Source organism: Musa acuminata, chromosome BXJ3-9, assembly GCF_036884655.1.
Source record: "Musa acuminata AAA Group cultivar baxijiao chromosome BXJ3-9, Cavendish_Baxijiao_AAA, whole genome shotgun sequence".
NCBI lineage: Eukaryota > Viridiplantae > Streptophyta > Magnoliopsida > Zingiberales > Musaceae > Musa > Musa acuminata.
This window is the reverse complement of record NC_088357.1, coordinates 42155977-42181351: the sequence shown is the minus strand read 5'-3', so window position 1 is coordinate 42181351 and position 25375 is coordinate 42155977. Positions and strand designations below refer to the sequence as shown.

At 44.3% G+C, this 25375-nt stretch overlaps 1 protein-coding gene across 1 annotated transcript; it reads right to left on the bottom strand.

The window, feature by feature from the left end:
- Positions 1-23055: 23055 nt before the first annotated feature.
- On the bottom strand, positions 23056-24625 carry LOC135649074 (S-type anion channel SLAH1-like). The gene is made up of 2 exons (XM_065167176.1): positions 23743-24625; positions 23056-23334 (listed from the first exon to the last, which is right to left on the bottom strand). The coding sequence occupies exons 1-2, from the start codon at positions 24598-24600 to the stop codon at positions 23056-23058; spliced, it is 1137 nt and encodes a 378-aa protein (XP_065023248.1). The 5' UTR covers positions 24601-24625.
- Between the last annotated feature and the right edge of the window lie 750 nt (positions 24626-25375).

Sequence of the window (25375 nt, the reverse complement as noted above, 5' to 3'; positions counted from 1 at the left end):
TGCCAGTTGAGAATAAGAGATTGTTTGGCAAGCCTACTGGTGGTTTTAACAAAAGAAACATGGTGGGAATTCTCATCTACATGGCAGCAGAATTTCTGAGGACCGATATACATACAGAAAAGTCAGATGTCTATGGTTTTGCAGTATTCATCAAGAGATCATAATGCTGATGTCTATATGCATTAAATATTCAGCACCCTGTCCTTTCTCAGGTTAAGTCTTTTTAATGTGTATATTTATCTGCTACTTAATGGATTTAGTCAGTGGCATAACACATTAAGTTCTAGTAGAGTTTTCTTCAATAATGTATGCTTTAATTCCATATCAGTACATGCCAAATGGGAACTTAAGCACTTAATGCCCACTTTACAAGTTTTTGCAGTATTATTTTCCATGCTTTTGTTGGTCAAGGATGCTCACAGCATTGAAATTTGAATGTGAACATTTCTGCTCTTTTCCGTATGATTTGAAGATGCTGAAAAATTCTAGTCTTGTACATTTTTGTCCTTTTTTTTTCTAAAAGCACAAAATGTATAAAACTTACACCCACAATTATGTCAGACTAAATAGGCAAACTTGTGTGAGGTTGGAGAAGGGTCATCAGGTCATGCACTACAAGCAGCAAAAATTGATGAATGACCTGACCTGACATCATATAGTATGGAATTTTTTTTTTCTCAAAAGGACTGATGTATTGGAATCCTTATCAAGAAGAAAATTCTTAGCAATGGAGCAAGATGTCAACCGTAAAGGAAATGTGTACTGATCAAACAAGATACATAATGGATACACTGTTGGGTTCCTGTTTAATGCCTTTTGGGTCTTATACATATTCAGGAACTTTTGTAGTTCCTGGAAGAAACAAAAAGAAGGATCTTGTAATCTACAAGATGATGCATAAAGACTTTGGGAAACTATGTTAACCCATGCTTGGGATGTTGTTTCTCCCTCTCATATTAGCAAGAGATAACAGATCTTATAGAAGTGGCATGGTCATGTTGTGATGTTATAGTCTCCATAAGTAGTTCTGGGTCATCTATTCTTATCTCTTTATACACTAGATGCTAATGATATGATGCTTCTGTAACTTTTTGCAGTGAGCTTCTTACTGGCATTGTTCGTTGATGGATCTATTAGCAGAGCCCAGGAACCAAGACATCATTTTAACATCATTGCTTCATGTTTTCATATATGCAAAACTGCATTCTGCAAGTGCTCAGATACATTTCTTATGGTAACAATAGCCTAATCAAGTTAGCTTCATTAGTGCCGTCAATAATAGTTAACTGATGGTAATACATTCTTAATCTTAAATCGTTTGGATGGCTAATCATCTTGTGTTTTAACTAGCATGTTCCATTTGGGTCAATATATTTGTGGTTTGAATTTTCTTGATCTCCTCTTAGGTTTCTTTCTAGAATGTTGAATGGCAATGATTTGTTCATAAGTTAATTATTATTCTCTTAGGCACACACTGCACTCAAAATGAGCTATATCAAACAACAACTTACATCAGTAGTTGCTTCCGAAAGATTAAGGCCTACACTTGCTGACCTGAATCTGGTGCTCCATTATTATTTTCTTTATGAAAGGTCATGGCATCAAAATTGTCCAGACAGGCCTTTGTTCAATGATATAGTCAAGGAGTAGTACATGCTCACGAAGCATACATGTGTTCCTATCAGTGTTACTTTCTCTCAGCAATCAATTTCAAGATGGAAGCAGTGACCTCTGGTGCTCCAATATTATTTTCTTAATGAAAGGTCATGGCATCAAAATTGTCCAGATAGGCCTTTGTTCAATGATATAGTCAAGGAGTAGTACATGCTCATGAAGCATACATGTGTTCCTATCATAGTGTTACTTTCTCTCAGCAATCAATTTCAAGATGGAAGCAGTGACCTCTGGTGCTCCAATATTATTTTCTTAATGAAAGGTCATGGCATCAAAATTGTCCAGATAGGCCTTTGTTCAATGATATAGTCAAGGAGTAGTACATGCTCATGAAGCATACATGTGTTCCTATCAGTGTTACTTTCTCTCAGCAATCAATTTCAAGATGGAAGCAGTGACCTCTGGTGCTCCAATATTATTTTCTTAATGAAAGGTCATGGCATCAAAATTGTCCAGATAGGCCTTTGTTCAATGATATAGTCAAGGAGTAGTACATGCTCATGAAGCATACATGTGTTCCTATCATAGTGTTACTTTCTCTCAGCAATCAATTTCAAGATGGAAGCAGTGACCTCTGGTGCTCCAATATTATTTTCTTAATGAAAGGTCATGGCATCAAAATTGTCCAGATAGGCCTTTGTTCAATGATATAGTCAAGGAGTAGTACATGCTCATGAAGCATACATGTGTTCCTATCATAGTGTTACTTTCTCTCAGCAATCAATTTCAAGATGGAAGCAGTGACCTCTGGTGCTCCAATATTATTTTCTTAATGAAAGGTCATGGCATCAAAATTGTCCAGATAGGCCTTTGTTCAATGATATAGTCAAGGAGTAGTACATGCTCATGAAGCATACATGTGTTCCTATCAGTGTTACTTTCTCTCAGCAATCAATTTCAAGATGGAAGCAGTGACCTCTGGTGCTCCAATATTATTTTCTTAATGAAAGGTCATGGCATCAAAATTGTCCAGATAGGCCTTTGTTCAATGATATAGTCAAGGTGTAGTACATGCTCATGAAGCATACATGTGTTCATATCATAGTGTTACTTTCTCTCATCAATCAATTTCAAGATGGAAGCAGTGACCTCTTGTCACGGCCTTAGCTAGAATTACTTAAGGCGTGAGGCACCCTTACAGCCAAAGACGCGAACTTAGTTTACGTTGCCTAAGTCGCGCTTCACCCTTGCGATATTGTTCCGTAAGGATCAGCCCAATTGTAACCTCTCGCAAGTCCTGAAAGACTTGTAAAAAGAGAAAGTTGATTAGTTCGAAAGAACGAGCGGCGGACAAGTCCCGACGTCTCACGAAAAAAGGAAGCTTTACAAGCAATTCAGCGAGCACCTTGCGTGCACAAGAGAAAAGAGAGAGAGGAGGAAAACAATGGCTTTAAAAGGTTGAACGAACAGCTGCAAGCCTACAAACAGCCGCTCACCTAGTCCCGAGCGCGACAACAAGTTCCCGTCAAGGCAACGTGTGAACTTGCGAAAGAGTGTTCAACGCCCGGTATATATCCGAAGCCCCATCCAGCCCTGTGCCACCCGGGGGGTTCAAAGGGGCTGAGATGACTGACGTTTTGGTGAGCAGAGGCAGATTCCAGAAATCAGCCCGCGACACACGAAAACGAAGCTGTTTTAGGGTTGTTTTGCTTGGTTCGGTGAGCGGTCGCTTTGTAACGCTGCAGCTTGTTCGAACTTACATTTTTACAAGCAAAATGACCCAAAACCAAGAGAAAACATGCTGTCAAGCAGCTATACATGTAGGTGTGAGCGACGAACTGTTCGTTGAATAGAGTTGTTGCGAGTGCGTGACGATCGTTCGTGACATTCTCCCCAATTTAAACTGTCGACTCCCTCGTCGACGCTTGTTGGTAGTTGTTGATGATTTCTTCTTCATGTCGTAGGGCGTCTTCAAGCTCCCAATTGGCTTCAGTTCAGGGAAGCTTTCACCACTTCACCAAGTACTTTGTCTACTCAGCTCCGTTGGGTAGCTTTATCTTGCGGTCCGTCAGAATGGTTTCAACTTGCTTCTTGTAGGAGGCTGTGATGGGAGATAGCCGAGTTGGAACACTTTAGAAAGCATCTTGCGGATCCGAGTGGTAGGCTTTTAGGTTGCTGGCGTGAAGAACGTTGTGAATTTTGAACCACGCCAGCAGCTGCAAATTGTAAGAGACGTTGCCTACCCTACTGATAATTGGGAAGGGCCCTTCATACTTGCGCACTAATCCTTTGTGGACTTTGTTCCTAAAGAATTGGAGTGATGCCGGTTGGAGCTTTACCAACACCAAATCGCCAACTTTGAACTCTTGCAGTCGCCTTCCCAAGTCTGCTCACTTCTTCATCCTTTTTACTGCCTTCTCCAAGTAAGCCCGCGCAATATCTGCATTTCGATGCCACTCCTTTGCGAAATGATTGGCTGATGGACTACTCCCAGTATACCCAATTGTCATGGTGTGCGGAGTCGACGTTTGTTATCCTATGATAATCTCGAAGGGGCTCTTGTTGGATGCAGAGCTCCGCTACAAGTTGTAGGAGAATTGGGCAATGTCCAACAGCTTCACCCAATCTCGTTGGTTGGCACTCACGTAGTGTTGGAGATATTGCTCCAGGAGCGAGTTTATTCTTTCAGTCTGGCCATCCGTTTGGGGGTGGAGGCTTGTAGAGAAGTATAACTTCGACCCCAACAATTTGAATAGCTCGGTCCAGAATCGTCCCAGGAACCGAGCATCTCGATCACTAATGATATTGTGTGGGACTCCCCAATACTTCAACACATCCTTCATCATCAGCTTGGCCGCCTCCTCTGTTGAACAGTGTAGGGGAGCAGCAATGAAAGTTGCATACTTTGAAAACTGATCGACCACCACCAGTATCGATCCGAGTCTCCCTACAAGTGGCAAGCTTGATATGAAATCCAAGGAAATGCTCTCCCACGACCTTTCTGGTACGGGCAACGGCTCCAAAAGTCCCACCAGCTTCCACTGCTCCACCTTGTCTTGTTGGCAAGTAAGGCATGTTCGAACATATTCCTCCACATCAGTCCCCATCTTCGGCCAGTAGAAGGCCCTCTCCACGAGAGCCAACGTTCTGTGAATGCCTGGGTGTCCAGCCCAAAGGGAATCGTGACACTCTTTTAAGAGTTCACGCCTCAAATTATCCACTCGGGGAACATAAACCCTATTCCCTTTTGTGTAAACGAGTCCCTCCTGGACCCAAAATCGTCGTGCCTTACCTTCTTTGATGAGCTGCATCAGGATAACTGCTTGGGGGTCACTATACAGTACATCCCTGATTCTGGAAAGGAAGTTGGAGTGCAACTGACTTGCTTGGTTTCTGCCCTCCAATTGTGCGACATTCACACGCTCCACCTTCCGACTCAATGCATCGGCCACGACATTTGCCTTCCCAGGCTTATACTCCATTGTCATATCAAATTCAGCTAGGAAGTCCTGCCAATGCGCCTGCTTTGGAGAGAGCTTCTTCTGAGTTTGGAAATAGCTCAGAGCGATGTTGTCCGTCCTCAGCACAAATCGCGATCCGAGGAGATAGTGTCGCCAAACTCATAGACAGTGGATCACTACTGTCATCTCCTTCTCATGCACTGGATACTGTCGTTCGGTCTCATTGAGTTTGCTAGTCATAGGTGCCCAGCAAGTCAATCACATGAGTGATGGCACGTGTGACTTGATACAGAATCTTTTTGCTTATTATATTTTGGCGTATATCACTTTATAACTATTGCATAAATGTATACATATATTGTGATGTCCTTGGATTTGTGCAATGGGAATCGGATCGTGATGAGATCACGATAGTGAGATCGATTCACCTTTAAACACATATCCTAAATAATCCCGGTCATAGGTTACTCGAGAGGGATATCGTGATAACCGGACAGACTGGTGTGCTGTATACCCGTCCATATGATGGATGCAGTTGGTCTCATAGCTGCTTGTGTAGGGACACTAGGGATACAGTACATGTGCTCATTGGAGAATGAGTTCATTGATTGATCCGCTTACGGAATGCTGGATGGTTGATGATGCCTTATTGTCAGACAGCGATTCTGTAGTTCTAGTGGTGTATCTGGTCCTTAGACTTGAGACACCAAGGATGTCCTGTATGAGTACTCCACTCTTTGATACCAGACTTATAGGTTTGGCTGTCCCAGATCTAGTACAGCTGGTCATTGGGAGTGGTAGTCGACCTTACGAGGGCTATTAAGTGTCGATAGAGGATCATCCACTCTCGGCGTCATGAGAGGAATATCTCATGTGTTATTGCTCAGACAAATCCCTGGCCAAGGTCATTCGGGTTGAGGGAGAAAGAGTTCTCCGGGAGAATCCGATTAGAGCGAGACTCGAGTAGAAACCGTATGGGTATGACAACACCATGCTCGATATACGGTCTCTAGGATATTAGATGGATGAGGGACTATAGGTACACGGTAACTGAGGATAGACAGGTCCAATGGATTGGATTCCCCTGTATCGTCTGGGGACTACGGCGTAGTGGCCTAGTACGTCCGTAGTCGATGAGTCGAGTGAATTATTACAGAGATAATAATTCACTGAGTTAGAAGGAGTTCTGACAAGTATGACTCACGGCCAGCTCGATATTGGGCCTAGAGGGTCACACACATATGGTAGGCATTGCGATGAGTAAAGGTTCGGATATGAGATATTCGACGGAGCCCTTGTCTTATTGGATGCAGATCCAATACCCACTAGGGGAGGACCCATTAGGGTTTGACAGGGGACCTCTATAAATAGGAGGGATTCAAAGCCCCATAGGCTAGAGAGCTCTTACTTGCCTTTCCTATTCTCCTCTCCCTCTCCACCTCAGAATAGGCCTGGAGTTTTGAGGAGCATCATCGCAACCCTGCTGTGTGGATCACCACTAGAGAGGAGGACGCTTGACCTCCTTCACCCTCTCCTAAGGATCTGCAAGGAAACAGAGATATACGATCTCCCTAGGTAACATAATCTACTCTATACGCAGTTTCATGTTTCGCGGATTTTTGCGTACCAATCTTCGCACGACGACAAACATCTCTTTGGGAATCGGGGATTTTGTTTTCTTGTTCTTCCGCTGCGCATGTGATGTCGCCCCCAAAGATTTCCCAACAGATTTTGCGGCTCTCGTAGGCCAACGGATGACCCTCCTGCATGAGTACTCCCCCAATAGTGAAGTTCGAAGCATCTGTATGGACTTCAAAAGGCTCCCCATAGTCTAGCAATTTGAGCACTAGTTCTTCCATAACAACAACCTTCAGATCTTGGAATGCTATTTCACATTTGTCAAACCACTTCCAAGGTTGCTCCTTCTTCAGCAACTCCGTCAGTGGGGTTGCACGCTTCGAATATCCCACTATGAAGCGTTGATAATAATTGACGAAACCAAGGAAGGATCTCAACTCTGGCACCTTCTTTGGAGTTCGCCATTCCGCAACCGCTTGCACCTTCGACTTATCCATCCGAATGGAGCCATCACCGATTCGATGTCCCAAGAATAATATCTCAGTTTGAGCAAAGTAACATTTCTCCCTTTTCACGAACAATGTTCTCCTTGAGAACTTTGAAAATCGTCCGAAGGTGCTTGACGTGCTCCTCGAGCGTTTGACTGTAGACGACGATATCGTCCAAGTAGACGACCACGAACTTATCCAAATACTCCTTGAATAGCTGGTTCATGAGAGTGCAGAATGTGGCCGGAGCATTGGTTAAGCCGAAAGGCATCACCAAGAACTCAAACGCTCTATACCTGGTCACACAGGTAGTCTTCGCTTCGTCGCCTTCAGCAATGCGCACCTGCCAATACCCTGACCGAAGGTCGAGTTTTGAGAAATACTTAGCTTTGCCCAATTGGTCGAACAAGTTCGCAATGAGCGGGATGTGATACTTGTTCTTCACTGTCACTTTGTTGAGGGCTCGGTAGTCGATGCATAATCGGAGGCTCCCATCTTGTTTCTTCTGAAAGAGAACTAGAGCTCCGAAAGGTGCTTTAGAGCTGCAGATGAGACCACCGCTTAGCAGTTTACCTAACTGCTTCTTGAGTTCTGCCAACTCTGGCGGGGGCATGCGGTAGGGTGGTCTCGCTAGAGGCTTCACTCCTGGCTCCAGCTCCATACTGTGATCCACGCCTCTGCGTGGTGGAAGAGTCTTCGGTAACTCGGGTGGCATAACGTCCTTGAACTCTTTCAGGACGTTCGCCACCGCAGCAGGTTCTTGAATGGCCTTCTCGTTGAGTGGCTCTAGCTTCATAGCAGCCACGAATGTCAATTCGCCTTTTCGCACCCCTTTCTTCAGTTGTAATGCCGATATGTGTTGGGGCTCCTTGGTCCATCTCCGAGAGATGGGAACCACGCAGGGGTCATCGCCTCCCATCATACATAGAGAGTTCAAGAACGACATTGGCACCAACTTCACCGCGTGCATAAACTCCATTCCAAGAATCACTTGGAAGTCATCCAGTGGCACGGCCATCATGTTGGTGTTCCCGCTCCATGTCCCGATTTTGATGGGAACACCCTTCGCCAACCCGGAGATTTGCCTGGCCTCCAAGTTCACCGCCTTCATTCGGCTTGGGCTCTTCTCCAAGATCAACCCAAGTCGTTGTGCTTCTCGATCAGCTATGAAGTTGTGGGTAGCACCCGTGTCCACCATTGCACGAGTCGTTTGGCCATTTAGCTTGATGTTCATATACATCAGCTCACTACTTCCTGCTTTTTGTAGCTTTGTCTTGATGTTCTCCCCCACTTGACCCCGCATAGCATTCAACAAACGCATTGCTCCCATTCGGGGTCCTTGCGACTCCTCGTCGTCGATGTTGGATTCAGAATTGCTCAAACTAAGAGCAACAACTTTGCCCTTGTCTGATGGGGGGGGTGGATGGAATCCATCAAAGCATTGAGTGCCTGTTTTTGTGGGCACTCCCTCACCATGTGCGGTCCTCCGCACAAGAAACATCCTCCAGGTTTTGAGGTCTTGCCTTTCGGGTTTAGCCCTTTGTGGGAACTCTTCTTCTTTTGTTCGCCCCCGAGCTCCTTCCCTCGAGAATGTTGTGGATGGTGATTGCCTGAAGATTGTTTCCTTCTCCCTGGGTCTTCGGAGGAAACAAAGTCGGTGAGTCTTTCTGCAGCAGCAATTGCCCCGACCACATCGGTAACATTCCTTCGATTTAGCTCCTGTTGAGCCCATGGCTTTAAACCATCGAGGAAGCTGAACAACTTGTCCTTCTCGGATATGTCTTGTATGTCCAGCATTAGTGCAGAAAATTATTTCACATAGTCTCGGATGGTGGTACTCTGGCGGAGTTGTCTCAACTTCCTTCTTGTGACGAACTCTGTGTTCTCCGATAGGAACTGAGTTCTCAACTCCCGCTTCAAGTCCTCCCATGTGTCGACTCAACACCGACCTTGTTGGATCTCCTCCCAACGGGTTCGCCACCAAAGTTTCGTATTTTCGTTCAGATACATTGTTGCTATAGAAACTTTGGTATCTTTAGAATCGGGCCTCATAGCTCGGAAGTATTGTTCGATGTTGAACAGAAAGTTCTCGAGCTCTTTGGCATCTCTGGCCCCTCCATATCTATGAGGCTCGGGTGCCCTCAAATTTTATGGCGATGCAACGCGGGTGTTACTTCCTCCCACATTTAGTGTTCTTGTGAGCATGACCACCTTTGAAGTGAGTTCCGCCACAACATCCTGTAAGTGTTGCACGGAGTCTTTGGTGTCATCAGACAGTCGATCGACTAGGGCCTCGACCTTGTCGATCCTGGACTCCGCTTCCTCTTGCGAGCTCTCTACCCCAACAAGCCTTTGTTGGCCATGGTAGAGTTCCTCCATGCTCGCTTCAAGAACATCCAGGCGGGTTTCCGCCGTTGTGAGTCTCTCCTTGTGACTCTTTTTCCCAATTAGTGCTCCAGATTGCGCTTCCTCCGCTCGCGGAGAGTAGCCAACTTCTCGCTCATCATGTTCACTGCCGCGCTCCTCTTGAGCGGCTCCAATAGCATGAGAGCGAGTGTGCACATGCAGCCCACCTGCGGCTGCTTGGGGCAAGGGTCCGGCTTGCCCCGTCTTGCTTGATTCTGCTAGTCATAAGTGCCCAGCAAGCCAATCACGTAAGTGATGGCACGTGTGACTTGATACAGAATCTTTTTGCTTATTATATTTTGGCATATATCACTTTATAACTATTGCATAAATGCATACATATATTGTGATGTCCTTGGATTTGTGCAATGGGAATCGGATCGTGATGAGATCACGATAATGAGATCGATTCACCTTTAAACACATATCCTAAATAATCCCGGTCATAGGTTACTCGAGAGGGACATCGTGATAACCGGATAGACTGGTGTGCTGTATACCCATTCATATGATGGATGCAGCTGGTCTCATAGCTGCTCGTGTAGGGACACTAGGGATACAGTACAGGTGCTCATTGGAGAATGAGTTCACTGATTGATCCGCTTACGGAATGCTGGATGGTTGATGATGCCTTATTCTCAGACAGTGATTCTGTAGTCCTAGTGGTGTATCTGGTCCTTAGACTTGAGATACCAAGGATGTCTTGTATGAGTGCTCCACTCTTTGATACCAGACTTATAGGTTTGGCTGTCCCCAGATCTAGTACAACTAGTCATTGGGAGTGGTAGTCGACCTTACGAGGGCTATTGAGTGTCAATAGAGGATCATCCACTCTCGGCGTCATGAGAGGAATATCCTATGTGTTCTTGCTCAGACAAATCCCTGGCCAGGGTCATTCGGGTTGAGAGAGAAAGAGTTCTCCGGGAGAATCCGATTAGAGCGAGACTCGAGTAGAAACCGTATGGGTCTGACAACACCATGCTCGATATACGGTCTCTGGGATATTAGATGGATGAGGGACTATAGGTACATGGTAACTGAGGACAGACAGGTTCAATGGATTGGATTCCCCTGTATCGTCTGGGGACTACGGCGTAGTAGCCTAGTACGTCCGTAGTCGATGAGTCGAGTGAATTATTACAGAGATAATAATTCACTGAGTTAGAAGGAGTTCTGACAGGTATGACTCACGGCCAGCTCGATATTAGGCCTAGAGGGTCACACACATATGGTAGGCATTACGATGAGTAGAGGTTCGGATATGAGATATCCGACGGAGCCCTTGTCTTATTGGATGCAGATCCAATACCCACTAGGGAAGGACCCATTAGGGTTTGACACGGGATCTCTATAAATAGGGGGGATTCACAGCCTCATAAGCTAGAGTCTTTGCTTGCCTTTCCTATTCTCCTCTCCCTCTCCACCTCAGAGTAGGCCTGGAGTTTTGAGGAGCGTCGTCGCAACCCAGCTGTGTGGATCACCGCTAGAGAGGAGGACGCTTGACCTCCTTCACCCTCTCCTAAGGATCTGCAAGGAAACAGGGATATACGATCTCCCTAGGTAACACAATCTCTATACGCAGTTTTATGTTTAGCGGATTTTTCGCACCAATCTTCGCACGACGACGAACATCTTTTTGGGAATCGGGGATTTTGTTTTCTTGTTCTTCCGCTGCGCATGTGATGTCGCCCCCATGATTTCCCAACAGATTCGCCACGATGCTTTACCATGGCAAAGTTGCGAAGTTCGTTCGTTGCTCGCTCAAAGTACTTGCCTGCTCTGATACCACAATGTCACGGCCTTAGTTGGAATTGCCTAAGGCATGAGGCACCCTTGCGACCAAAGACGCGAACTTAACTTGCGTTGCCTAAGTCGCGGATCACCCTTGCGGTAAAGACGCGAACTTAGCTTGCGTTGCCTAAGTCGCGCTTCGCCCTTGCGATATTATTTCGCAAGGATCAGCCCACTTGTAACCTCTCGCAGGTCCTGAAGGACCTGTAAAAAGAGAATGTTGATTAGTTCGAAAGAACGAGCGGTGGACAAGTCCCGACGTCTCGCGAAAAGGGGAAGCTTTACAAGCAATTCAGCGAGCACCTTGCGTGCATAAGAGAAAAGAGGGAGATGGGGAAAACAAGGGCTTTAGAAGGTTGAACGAACAGCTGCAAGCCCACAAACAGCCACTCACCTGTTCTCGGGCGCAACAACAAGTTCCCGTCAAGGAAACGTGCGAACTTGCGAAAGAGTGTTCAACGCCCGGTATATATCCGAAGCCCCATCCAGCCCTATGCCACCCGGGGGGTTCAAAGGGGCTGAGATGGCTGACGTTTTGGTGAGCGGAGGCAGATTTCAAAAATCAGCCCGCGACACGCGAAAATGGAGCTGTTTTTGGCTGTTTTGGGGTTGTTTTGCTCGGTTCGATGAGCGGTCGCTTTGTAACGCTGCAGCTTGTTCGAATTTACATTTTTACAAGCAAAATGACCCAAAACCAAAAGAAAACAGGCTAACAAGCAGCTATACATATTGGTGTGAGCGATGAACGGTTCGTTGAACGGAGTTGTTGCGAGTGTGCGACGACCGTTCGTGACAATAGTCTGGCAATTTGAGCACTGGTTCTTCCATAACAGCAGATTTTAGATCTTGGAATGCTATTTCATATTTGTCAGACCACTTCCAAGGCTGCTCCTTCTTCAGCAACTCTGTCAGTGGGGTTGCACGTTTCTAATATCCCGCTATGAAGCGTCGATAATAATTGACGAAACCAAGGAAGGATCTCAACTCTGGCACCTTCTTTGGAGTTCGCCATTCCGCAACCGCTTGCACCTTAGACTTATCCATCCGAATGGAGCCATCGCCGATTCGATGTCCCAAGAATAATATCTCAATTTGAGTAAAGTAGTATTTATCCCTTTTCACGAACAAAGTGTTCTCCCTGAGAACCTTGTAAATCGTCCGAAGGTGCTTGACGTGCTCCTCGAGCGTTTGACTATAGACGATGATATCGTCCAAGTAGACGACCACGAACTTATCCAAATACTCCTCGAATAGCTGGTTCATGAGAGTGCAGAATGTGGCCGGAGCGTTGGTTAAGCCGAAAGGCATCACTAAGAACTCAAACGCTCCATACCTAGTCACACATGTAGTCTTCGCTTCGTCGCCTTCAACAATGCGCACCTGCTAATACCCCGACCGAAGGTCGAGTTTTGAGAAATACTTAGCTTTGCCCAATTGGTCGAACAAGTCCGCAATGAGCAGGATGGGATACTTATTCTTCACTGTCACTTTGTTGAGGGCTCGGTAATCGATGCATAATCGGAGGCTCCTATCTTGTTTCTTCTGGAAGAGAACTGGAGCTCCGAAAGGTGCTTTAGAGCTGCGGATGAGACCATCGCTTAGCAGTTCACCTAACTGCTTCCTGAGTTCTGCCAACTCTGGCGAGGGCATATGGTAGGGTGGTCTCGTTGGAGGCTTCACTCCTGGCTCCAGCTCGATACTGTGATCCACACCTCTGCGTGGTGGAAGAGTCTTCAGTAACTCGGGTGGCATAACGTCCTTGAACTCTTTCAGGACGTTCGCCACCGCAGTAGGTTCTTGAATGGCCTTCTCGTTGAGTGGCTTTAGCTTCATAGCAGCCACGAATGTCAATTCGCCTTTTCGCATCCCTTTCTTCAGTTGTAATACCAATATGTGTTGGGGCTCCTTGGTTCCTCTCCGAGAGACGGGAATCACGCAGGGATCATCGCCTCCCATCATACATAGGGAGTTCAAGAATGGCATTGGCACTAACTTCGCCGCGTGCATAAACTCCATTCTAAGAATCACTTGGAAGTCATCCAGTGGCACGGCCATCATGTTGGTGTTCTCGTTCCATGTCCCGATTTTGATGGGAACACCCTTCGCCAACCCGGAGATTCGTCTGGCCTCCGAGTTCACCGCCTTCATTCGGCTTGGGCTCTTCTCCAAGATCAACCCAAGTCACTATGCTTCTCGATCGGCTATGGAGTTGTGGGTAGCGCCCGTGTCCACCATTGCACGGGTTGTTTGGCCATTTAGCTTAATGTCCATATACATCAGCTCACTACTTCCTGCTTTTTGTAGCTTTGTCTTGATGTTCTCCCCCACTTGACCCCGCATGGCATTCAACAAACGCATTACTCCCATTCAGGGTCCTTGCGACTCATCGTCGTCGCTATTGGATTCAGAACTACTCGAACTAAGAGCAATAGCTTTGCCCTTGTCCGATCGGGGGGGGGGGGGGGTGGATGGAAGCCGTCAAAGCATTGAGTGCCTGTTTTTGTGGGCACTCCCTCACCATGTGCGGTCCTCCGCATAAGAAACATCCTCTAGGTTTTGAGGTCTTGCCTTTTGGGTTTGGCCCTTTGTGAGAACTCTTCTTGTTTTGTTCACCCCCGAGCTCCTTCCCTCGAGAATGTTTTGGAGGACAATTGCCTAAAGATTTTTTCCTTCTCCTTGGGTCTTCGAAGGAAACAAAGTCAGTGAGTCTTTCTGCAGCAGCAATTGCCCTGACCACATCGGTAATATTCTTTCGATTTAGCTCCTGTTGAGCCCATGGCTTTAAACCATCGAGAAAGCTGAACAACTTGTCCTTCTCAGATATGTGCTGTATATCCAGCATTAGTGCAGAAAATTATTTCACATAGTCTCGGATGGTGGTACTCTGGCGGAGTTGTCTCAACTTCCTTCTTGCGACGAACTCTGTGTTCTCTGGTAGGAACTGAGTTCTCAACTCCCGCTTCAAGTCCTCCCATGTGTCGACTCGACACCGACCTTATTGGATCTCCTCCCAACGGGTTTGCCACCAAAGTTTCGCATCTCCATTCAAATACATTGTTGCTATAGAAACTTTGGTATCTTCAGAATTGGGCCTCGTAGCTCGGAAGTATTATTCCATGTCGAACAAAAAGTTCTCGAGCTCTTTGGCATCTCTGGCCCCTCCATATCCATGAGGCTCGGGTGCCCTCAAATTTTGTGGCGGTGCAATGCGGGTGTTGCTTCCTCCCGCATTTAGTATTCTTGTGAGCATGGCCACCTTTGAAGTAAATTCCACCACAACATCCTATAAGTGTTGCACGGAGTCTTTGGTGTCATCAAACAGTCGGTCGACTAGGGCCTCGACCTTGTCGATCCTGGACTCCGCTTCCTCTTGCGAGATCTCTACCCCAACAAGCCTTTGTTGGCCATGGTAGAGTTCCTCCATGCTCGCTTCAAGAACATCCAGGCAGGTTTCTACCGTTGTGAGTCTCTCCTTGTGACTCTTTTTTCCAATTAGCACTCCAGATTGCGCTTCCTCCGCTCGCAGAGAGTAGCCAACTTCTCGCTCATCATGTTCACTGTCGCGCTCCTCTTGAGCGGCTCCAACAGCATGAGAGCGAGTGTGCACATGCAGTCCACCTGCGGCTGCTTGGGGCAAGGGTCCGGCTTGCCCCGTCTTGCTTGATTTGCCACGATGCTTTGCCATGGCGAAGTTCGTTCGCTGCTCGCTTGAAGTGCTTGCCCGCTCTGATACCACAATGTCACGGCCTTAGCTGGAATTGCCTAAGGTGTGAGGCACCCTTGCGGCCAAAGACGTGAACTTAGCTTGCGTTGCCTAAGTCGCGCTTCGCCCTTGCGATATTGCTCCGCAAGGATCAGCCCACTTGTAACCTATCGCAGGTCCCGAAGGACCTATAAAAAGAAAAAGTTGATTAGTTCGAAAAAACGAGTGACGGATAAGTCCTGACGTCTCACGAAAAGGGGAAGCTTTACAAGCAATTCAGTGAGCACCTTGCGTGCACAAGAGAAAAGAGGAAGAGGGGGAAAACAAGTGCTTTAGAAGGTTGAACGAACAGCTGCAAACCCACAAACAACCGCTCACTTGGTCCCGGGTGCGACAACAAGTTCCCGTCAAGACAACGTGCGAACTTGTAAAAGAGTGTTCAACGCCCGGTATATATCCGAAGCCCCATCCAGCCCTGTGCCACCCGGGGGGTTCAAAGGGGCTGAGATAGCTGATGTTTTGGTGAGCGGAGGCAGATTCCAGAAATCAGCCCGCGGCACGCGAAAACGGAGCTGTTTTGGGTTGTTTTGGGGCTATTTTGCTCGGTTCGGTGAGCGGTCGCTTTGTAACACTGCAGCTTGTTCGAACTTACATTTTTACAAGCAAAATAACCTAAAACCAAGAGAAAACATGCTGTCAAGCAGTTGTACATATAGATATAAGCGACAAACGGTTCGTTGAATGGAGTTGTTGCGAGTGCGCGACGACCGTTCGTAACACTCTGGCACTCAAATATTTTTTTCTTAGTGAAAGGTCATCGCATCAAAATTGTCCAGCTAGGCCTTTGTTCAATGATATAGTCAAGGAGTAGTACATGCTCACGAAGCATACATGTGTTCCTATCATAGTTTTACTTTCTCTCAGCAATCAATTTCAAGATGGAAGCAGTGACCTCTGATGTATTCAATATATTCAATTCACTAGTGGGGAAGAAATATCCAAGGAAGCCATTGTACAAACTCAAATATGGCATCCTGGTCTAGTTCTCTTCGTGGTTATTTACAGTGAAGCCAACTATGTCTTGGGTAACATTTGCAACAGGTAGACAAAGGGAGAAAATGGAAGACACACAATTCATGCTTCCACATAGGTACAGCGAGCAGAATGGTTATTTAGGTGCTGATTTCATCCTGGTCATATTTCATATTGTGAACTAGGAACTATTAGCTAAATCTTTGATGCATGTAGGTGCAGCAGCTGCCAAGTTTTCTTCTTGAACACTGCCAGGATTTATATGAAGCTGTGATTATATATGCAGGTTCTTTTTGGATCTATGATTATATCTAATATTTTATGCTCTTCAGTGCCTTCTAATTGCTGGGCTAATTGCAGTTCTGCAGAGTCACTCAATGATGCTTTTCTAAAGACAGACATCTAACACAGCAGTCAAATCTCTGTTACTGGGGGGCCAAATATTTTGTTGCAAAGTGCTGGTGGTTGTAGGGCAATTGTAAGCTGTGCAGGCTGCTCATTTTCCATGAGAAAGGTGTGAAACACTACATATCATATTCTTGTTGTTTATAGAATTTAACTGAAAGACTAATATCAGCATAATCAAGTGAATATCTTGCATAATTTGTGTAGCGGTATTTTTTATTTAGGTTCAGAGATGAAGGTTTTGAAATGCTCACATATCTAGGAATACTAATTTTGAAGCTCATATTCTTGCAAACAGAGCAAGACGTCTTGTGCTTTCTTACTGGTGGGATGGTTCCACCAATTTTGTTATGTGAACCTTAATTTCTGATTGATGGGTTTCTTAAGAAAAATAATACAATGATAATATATTCTTTAGTTTTCTCTATGCCAACATAAATTGTTGTTCTTTTGACGATTTTAGTTGGGCCTTGCTGCAAGCAGTATGAAAGAACATAAATTCTAATCTGATTGTTCTGCACACTTGACCTTGTGTGTGCGCCAGCACCTTGTCATTGTATCTAATTCTGCTGGTGGAATTTCATGTAAAGTCCATCATTAATTCTACTTACTATAATTGATGTTTCCAAACTGTTGTAGGAAAGCCATTGTTTCAGACACCATCAACTTGAATATGGACTTGTGAAAGTAGGTTCACAATGATCTTTTGGTCTAATATAATTCAGTATATAAAATCTGAAATGATGACAGCATGAGGAAAATTAAAGTTTGAAGAATACTTTTGACACTTGTTAATAGATTAACCACACTTGTTAATACCTTTGCAGGTGATGGCTATTGATGGGCTGTGGGTTGTGACAACCAATGAGGAGGTGGTGGACACAGCAAAGGCAGTGTTAAAGAGCCCTTAATGCTTCCGAAGATGTTAGCCACCTAAGCTGCTGAACATGGCAACAAAGACAACATCATAGCCATTGTTGTGTTTCTTCCCCAAGTCTCAATCAATGAGAGAACTTAGGAGCTTTGGGAGGAGCTGAATGCCGCACATGTATAATTGCGTTTCGTCTTGGTGGCTGCTGGATGTGGCAACAAAAGACAACATCACAGTCCTTTTTCTTTGTCCGATTGCAGCAAGACAATTCAGCAGCAGTCATATCAAACACGCAGTGGCACCTCATCTTGTTAAGCCCCTACAGTGTTTTTTAGTTAAGATTCTTTGTTGTTGCCAAGTCTCTTCAAGCAGCTCATGGAGAGTCAGAGTTGTAGACTATAGCCATTTTCAAAGCTCAACAAAAGTCAGACAAAGGAGTGAAGAAATTCTGGAGGAAAGTCCAGTTTTTTGTTTATCTTGATTCATTGTATGCCTGCAACAGGCATGTGTAACTTGATACACATTGTTTTGTTCATACTACAAGAACATGATTTGAGTTAATACTGTGATATCTTAATTTTATTTCAAAGAGACATCATGGCCAACATTTTCTTACGTAATTCAATCAAAGACAATAGATGATACCCAATCTGACGATGCCTTGAATTTTTTTCTCTTTAAAATTCAACAAAAACCTAATTTTAAGATCAATTGCATTTTTGAAATGTCAACTCGAGATTAGGTTTGATCATGCTGCATTTGTATCATCGGTTGGGTTTTTCGAGATCAAGCTGTCAAATTCTATATATGACAAGAGAAGGTTCCAATTATTTTTGTTAAGAAAACATTTATGTGTGAAAATTATCAATTTGAAGGAAATTAAAAAATTGTTTCACATCAAGAATGAAAAGAGTTTGGTGAAAAATATTATCTTACACATAACATAAATTTTTTTTTTTTTATGTAGTGTAAGCGATGAAGATAGGATTCGAGTCCACGATCTTACGATAAACGATAAAGTCCTTACTATAAATAATTTTTTATAATTTTTTATCTTGAAATATTTGAATCGTTAGCTATGATCATAAGAACTTATCTATTAGATTTGGTTATTGTTTGTCTCCTAAGAATTTAACGATACAATTATACGAGCTTATTTCATTTATTTTTGGAATCCAAAATAAATCGCGATGCCAATGCATCCTTTCCAAGAGATTGTGTTTCCTCGTCAAAGATGACGGCTCTGTTCTAACCAGCACATGAACGACCAAATGCTTCACACACCAATCGCATGCATCGTCCTATGTCGCGCCGCTAGTCTCTCGATGCTTCACGGATACGTCAAACATGAGTCGTTGACCGTCTCGAAGGTTTTTCTTGCTTCGACCATCTCGACCTTCACGTTGCTGAGACCCAATGCAGCTGTATCCGCAACAGGCGAAGGTCAAAGAATTGTCCTTGGATTAGAAATTGGTGCGTCAGGAATTCGGACTCTCTCTCTCTCTCTCTCCTCTTGTCGGATGCCGTCTGCCTTCAACTCGACCTAATTTTTCCTGGACATGGTGCTCGTGCATGCTAGGGTCGGTCCAAAGGACAAGCTTGATTGACCTTGTGTGGTTCTTCCTCTTTTATTCCCTTTCGTTGGATTGTCAAACAAGTTATGTTGCTACCACACCAAGATTTCCAATTCAAAGTTGGCTTTATTTTTTTCCACCTTTTATTTTTTTTTGTCTTTGGATCATTGGAAAATATAGGAGAGAAGAATAGAGACCCTTCAAAATTTACAATATTTATTTATAATTATAATTTATAATTTTTTGATTTCTTAGATTTGTCAACCGCTCTATCTTTTCGTGTCGTCGTATCGAGTAATACAACAACTCCTTATTCATAGAGGATCTAAGCTTTGTGGTCTTCAAGTCGCATGAAGATTATACATCAAAAAAAACATGTATATGCATTTCTTTGTTTTATTGGAATTTCTACTCCAAATTAATCGCACTTCTTTGCACAAAAAAACATGGTAGACCTAATTATTAGGTAATTATACTATGAGATTCACATGTTCAATAACATCATTTCTGTCACAAACTTAGCTAATTTTTTTTGTTGTTAGCTCATTACAATACAATGCATCTTTACGTGTGGATTTTTCTTGTGTTTCCCTGCGGTTTATATATATCTTGTGGTGCCTTTCATCGGAATATTAGTTAGGTGACACATACAACTCATTTTAGTCCCAAGAGAGTATGACGTGATGAGCTTTTCTTTTTTGTCTTCAAGTTCGATGGTGATCGTTGATCCAAAACACGCAATTATTTATGCTCCCATTGAAATCTTGACTTGGAATTAATCACACTTTCTTTGTGCAAAACGCATGGTAGGCCTAATCATTAGATTGGCAGCAAAATTCTAAGTGTGGATTGAATCAACCTCAAGTAGTTCTTCAAGTATCGATCCACTTGTGGGATCCACATGTATGACTCATTAATGATGAGGTACATCACCCCTAGCAGCTTTCAGGTATGGTTAAGCTAAACCTAGTTCAGCATCCTTGATTTTAGGAGGAGGGTGGCATGGACTTTGTGCCTGTTTGTTCCTTAAATCCAACAATTTAAGTTCGTCGTCATACGATGGCTTTGATTTGGTAGCACTAGGAAGGTCAACTTTTTCGATCGAAATCAGAATCGTTATCGTCCCGAAAACTTGTCTTGATCCCAATGCATTTGATGTCTTTGGTCATTGCTATTGTGTCCAAAATTCTACTGATTAGAAATGAAGTTTTCTTCACCTCTAAGCAATTTTTTTATATAATTATGATTCATAGCTTTTTTTCTTTTTGTGTAATCAATTTTTCAATTTTTGTCAGAGAATTAAAACTATATATATATATATATATATATATATATATATATATATGTGTGTGTGTGTGTGTGTGTGTGTGTGTGTGTGTGTGTGTGCGCGCGCGCGAGCGCGTGCGCGCGTGCGTGCGTGTGCAGCTATGGACAACAAAACAATGGGGTGTGTTCATCCTTTGTTCCATTGAAGACTCAAAGCCATCGTCAAGACTTCAAATTAGATGCCATAATCATAGGAATCAGATTTAAGCACATAAGTATAAGCGTATTAATCGAACGGCGAAAATGAAAGTATATGGCATCATGTCCTTTTGTTGTTAATAATAATTGAAACATGCATTCATAATATGATTGATGCCGTTTACGTAACGTCATATTGAATGTGTAATAGCAAGAACATACAAGGAATCTTATTCTTTCATCATCCATCGATTACACCTGTTAGCTGATCATGATAGATTTTGGCGTACATATATATCTTATTAGGACTGATAAGTACATTAAGATTCTTGGAGTGTTTCAAGAAGAAATAAATCCTAGCACGAATGATATATATATATATATATATATATATATATATATATATATATATATATATATATATATATATATCATTTCCGGCAATTTCTACAAACGTTCTTCGCAATGATCGGTCGTTAGCAGTACACTCGGGTCATGCCGTGCAAGCTTTGCTTTGATTCGTAAAGCATGCAAAGCACACTGTGCGACGACGACGCCACATCGACCGAACGATCGGAGAAGGAACGTTCGTCCCATCGTCTTCGCCAGCATGGCGAAGTCTTGTCCGTCGGTCGCCTCATGGAAGGTGGAATCGTTAGGCGTCTGTCACCTGCAGTTCTCCAAGTAACTTAATCATGAGTCAGCAGTTCCTCCCAAAAGAACACCTCCCAAGTGTTGCCGAGGCGTCATCGTCTTGCCGTGACATGCCTCGCTCGATCATCTAGTGCTTGTGCTGTTGATCCACCAAGTATACGCATGGTGGGCTCTCTTTTCATCATGCCATCCCTCTTGTGTGTGTGTGAGAGAGAGTGTGAGTCATCAGTTCCCACCATGCCGTCCCTCTTGGGTGTGTGAGAGTCATCCGGCGTGCTCGTTCAGAGAACTGTGGGATGTGAATTCGGAGGTAATTCGACCACCCTTCAATGCTCTGTCACATCCTCCACTTGGCTTCCACGCGCTCGATTGGTCCAAACCATCTTCTCCGCATGCGTCAGGGAAGCTTCTGTGTGACTTTGCTGGAACGCATTCCTCCTCCCTGTATCTTCCTCGGATTGCACTCGACGTCTGAGTCCGGTATTGGTTCCAACTTGTGTGTGCCTAAATATCTCGTCACCAATCCTTCTCCATCGAAGCCATGATGAGACAGCAGGACGAAAATGCAGAGAAGAGTGAGAGAGAGAGAGAGATGCCATCATGGTGTATTGACGATAGAACGTGCATGCAGTCGTGAAGTTTGACGTTGTTGATCAAAGGAGGACCAATAATGTATCAGAGTGCAATTCTTACTCAGGAGGGTTTAAAGTGTAGCTTTCCGTCCATTAAGTTTCTCTCTCTCTCTCTCTCTCTCTCTCTCTCTCTCTCTCTCTCTCTCTCTCTCTCTCGTTTATTGGATGATATTAAACAAGAGATATCATGTAAGCCATATATTGTATTAGATATATATATATATAATTAATTAATTAACAAGCTATATATAAATATATAATCAAAAGAATAAAACAAGGATCCAATCATTTAAGCTAACCCGACACTTTTCACATTTGTCCATCTAAGGAAACATTCTCCTTCATTTATTCCTGTTTAATCTATATTATTACACATAGCTACTTTTGTTTCTTTGTGTTTGTTTTTTGTGTCTTCTTTGGAGGAAAAGAACAACTCATTTTGAAAGACTCACTTCTCAACAATGTCATGACCTTGACATGCTAGTTAGCTTAGCCGATAAAAAATCTATAAATCCTCGATTCAACTATCATCTTCATCACTGACATGAAGTATATTTTCAACACATCAATCAGTTAAAATGTCCTCATAAGATGTAAGATAAATGTTATTAGTAACAAAATGCATCATTCATTTTTTCTTGGAAGGTTGGCATCCTTGTTTTGAATGAAGAGGTCAAGTGTGACTGTGGTCAAAGATGATATTAGACCTTGTGCTTACAATTTCACAAAGACCAGAGGGTGCCTAAATTTGCTTTTCTTAAGGTCAATTTTATATATTAAAGATTGACAGAACAACCCAAAAGACTTGAACCTATGCATACACACAGTTTGGATCTCCAAATTTGACCTAACATTTAATCCTTTTATGACCAGAAAGAAATAGATCGAATGTTTTAAAGAGTATAAACCAATACCAACTCTCATATGCTTTTGACATGAATAATATCCTTTTATTTCAGATAATAAATGGCTAAGCAAGAGTTCGCAATTGCAGTATATTCTTCCCAAGTGGAGAAGCAATATGAACCTGAGCTGAACCATTGATAATATATTCTATTGATATGTACTTGCTATGGAGAAAAACGTACTATTTTCCTGATGTATAATTCCTCTGGTGAAGCTTGTACGTATAGTATATCACTGCACAAAACATGAGGACAATGATTTATTGGTCGACCATCTCAGCCATGTCATCACCCTTAGAGAGGAACAACTGTGACGTTCAATAAGAACTCGGTTTCTTGGGGAATTCGAGTGGCAACGAGAAATGAATCTGAAAGAGTTGAGATTACTTTTATGTTATTCTTGTTAAGACTGTACTGGAGGAGTTAATCGGACATGAAATACAATGATGAGCTTGAAAGCTCATATCGTCGAACACCTCAGGCAGCGGGTGCTATTTGGTTTGAGGGCACGAAGGGGTCGTCGTCGCCACGAGGCAAGAGATCGCCGGTCTTGACAGCCGTGAAGCCCATCAAGACGACGATCACCAGCACTGAGAGCACGGCGAGCAGCAGCATGAGCGCGTTGGGCACTGCTCCCGTCACCTCCTGGGCGTATTCCGTGGCCGCCAGCGCCACCATGCTCAGCGGGAAGGAGTACGCCCACCATGTAATGCTGAACCGCCTCATCGATCGCCTGAACAACGCCGGCCTCGAGACCTGTCGAAACATCCACGTCAAAACAATAGACAAGACGTATGCAGAGGATGCTCAGTTTGTGCTACTATGTTCCTTTTCTTTGGTTAGATCGTATGTTCATCTGGCTTTCACTTTAGATTTGAGTTTGCTCTGAGATAGAGAGCATGGGCATGATGATTATTCCCCATTCTTTTTCGTTTGTTTCTACTGTCCTACCCACCAGTAGTTAAGCCAAGCAGATGAGTCAAATTGCAACTTTCGATCCTGTGTTGTTTAGCGTCATTGATTAGAGAGAACATAAGACAGTGATAGGGTTTCTATTCATGCAAATGATATCAATCAATCATTCGAATGCTTAATTATCTGAAGAAAGATAACGGAGAGATAGAAGAAAGGGAAGGGAAGAAAAGGATTCATGTGTGTCGTTACCAGGGAGGCGAGGAGGAAGAGCGAGAGATAGAACAGCATCTTCGATGCAGTATCGAACGAGCCGGATATGGAACTCCAAGCCAAGCTGGCCGTGCTAGACGCGGCGATGAATAGGAAGAAGACCGGGCGGAGCATCGCCGGCAGGCTGTTGCTCCCTTCAAACCTCTGGTACAGCGTTACGAATAGCACGAGGTAGTGCGCTATCCCGACCGCGAACATGCACGTCGCCACCTCCTCCCGGCCCATCTTCGCGGCCGCCCTCGCCCCGACCAGGTTCGCGATCACCGTCATCTGGCTCGTGGGGTTGGCCACCGCCGAGAGGAACCGCTTCCCTTTGGTGAACCACTGGCCGTATATCTTGAGGTCCAGCACCACAATGGGCACCGAGAACACCCACCAAAGCGCGTCGTAGGCCGCGCTGCTGCCGGGTCGGAGGAAGAAAGCGGACTGCAGGAGGAGCAGCCACGAGATCCAAGGCGCGAAGAGGTAGTTCACGCCCACGTGGTGCAAGAACTCGGCCTGCACGTGCCGGAACTTGAAGAGGCAACGGCAGGCGTAGAGGGCGCAGAGCAGGACGAGCGAGGCGAGCGCTACGGACCAGAGGAGGACGAAGGCGGCGGAGGGGAGCATCCTGACGACGTGCCGAAGCGCACGGGCGTCGGTGCCCGGCTCGCTCAGGGTCTTCCACAGCAGAGCCTGGCCGCACAGCGACAGGCTAATGCGGAAGTACCCGGCATGGAATCCAGTGAGAATCGACACCTTGGGAGAAAGGCTACAAGGATCTAGATCGACATCTCCGCTAGTCCTAGCGGAGATGACAGGAATGGAGATGGAGAGCTGTTGCTCCTTGTTCTCCATCGAAAGCTACCGACAGATAGAAGCTCGTCTCCTACTTCATACCATTTGGGAGGAAGGAGGAGGCGGTGGATGGCTATTTATGGACGCTGGAAAGCTCGATGGAATCTCCCATGTGATCTATAGTGACCAGTTGAATTCGGGGTTAGATTCCGTTACCCTGCACTGCTCCATTCTTTGAACTGAACGAAGAAAGCATGTCGAGTTCATACGTTCACCAAACATCCATGTGGTCAGCGCCAAGCTAAAGACCGACGGGAAGACGACCATTTACGTAACCAAGTGTTGCACGTTGGAGACTGTTGCTGTGTATAATAAGAACGCCACTGAATTAACGCATTTATTATGATTCGAAATATGTGATATAATGTTCTGTGGATCGATATAATAATTATTTTGTAAGGAATATTTTTGTTGATTAATCATGCAATTTAGAATGCTTGTATGGAATCGGATGGGACAAAGGAGGACTGATCCACGTTTGTTCTGCCATTGTATCTGCATGGATCTATCTGTGTTGTGCATGCTGTTAAGGTTTCCGTGGAATCAAAACAAGCATTCTAAATTCATGTGAGAATTAAATTATAAGTTGGGTCTATTTGATGACGCAACTGAGACTTTTGTCATGGCAAAATAGATCAGAAAAACACAGTTGAATTCACCATTTGTTTGGCACATGAACTTTCATAAAAGAAAATTATATTTAGCTTCCGTCATGACACTGACACTGACATGACACCCCAAGAACTCTAAATGACAAGGTAGAAATATAAATCAC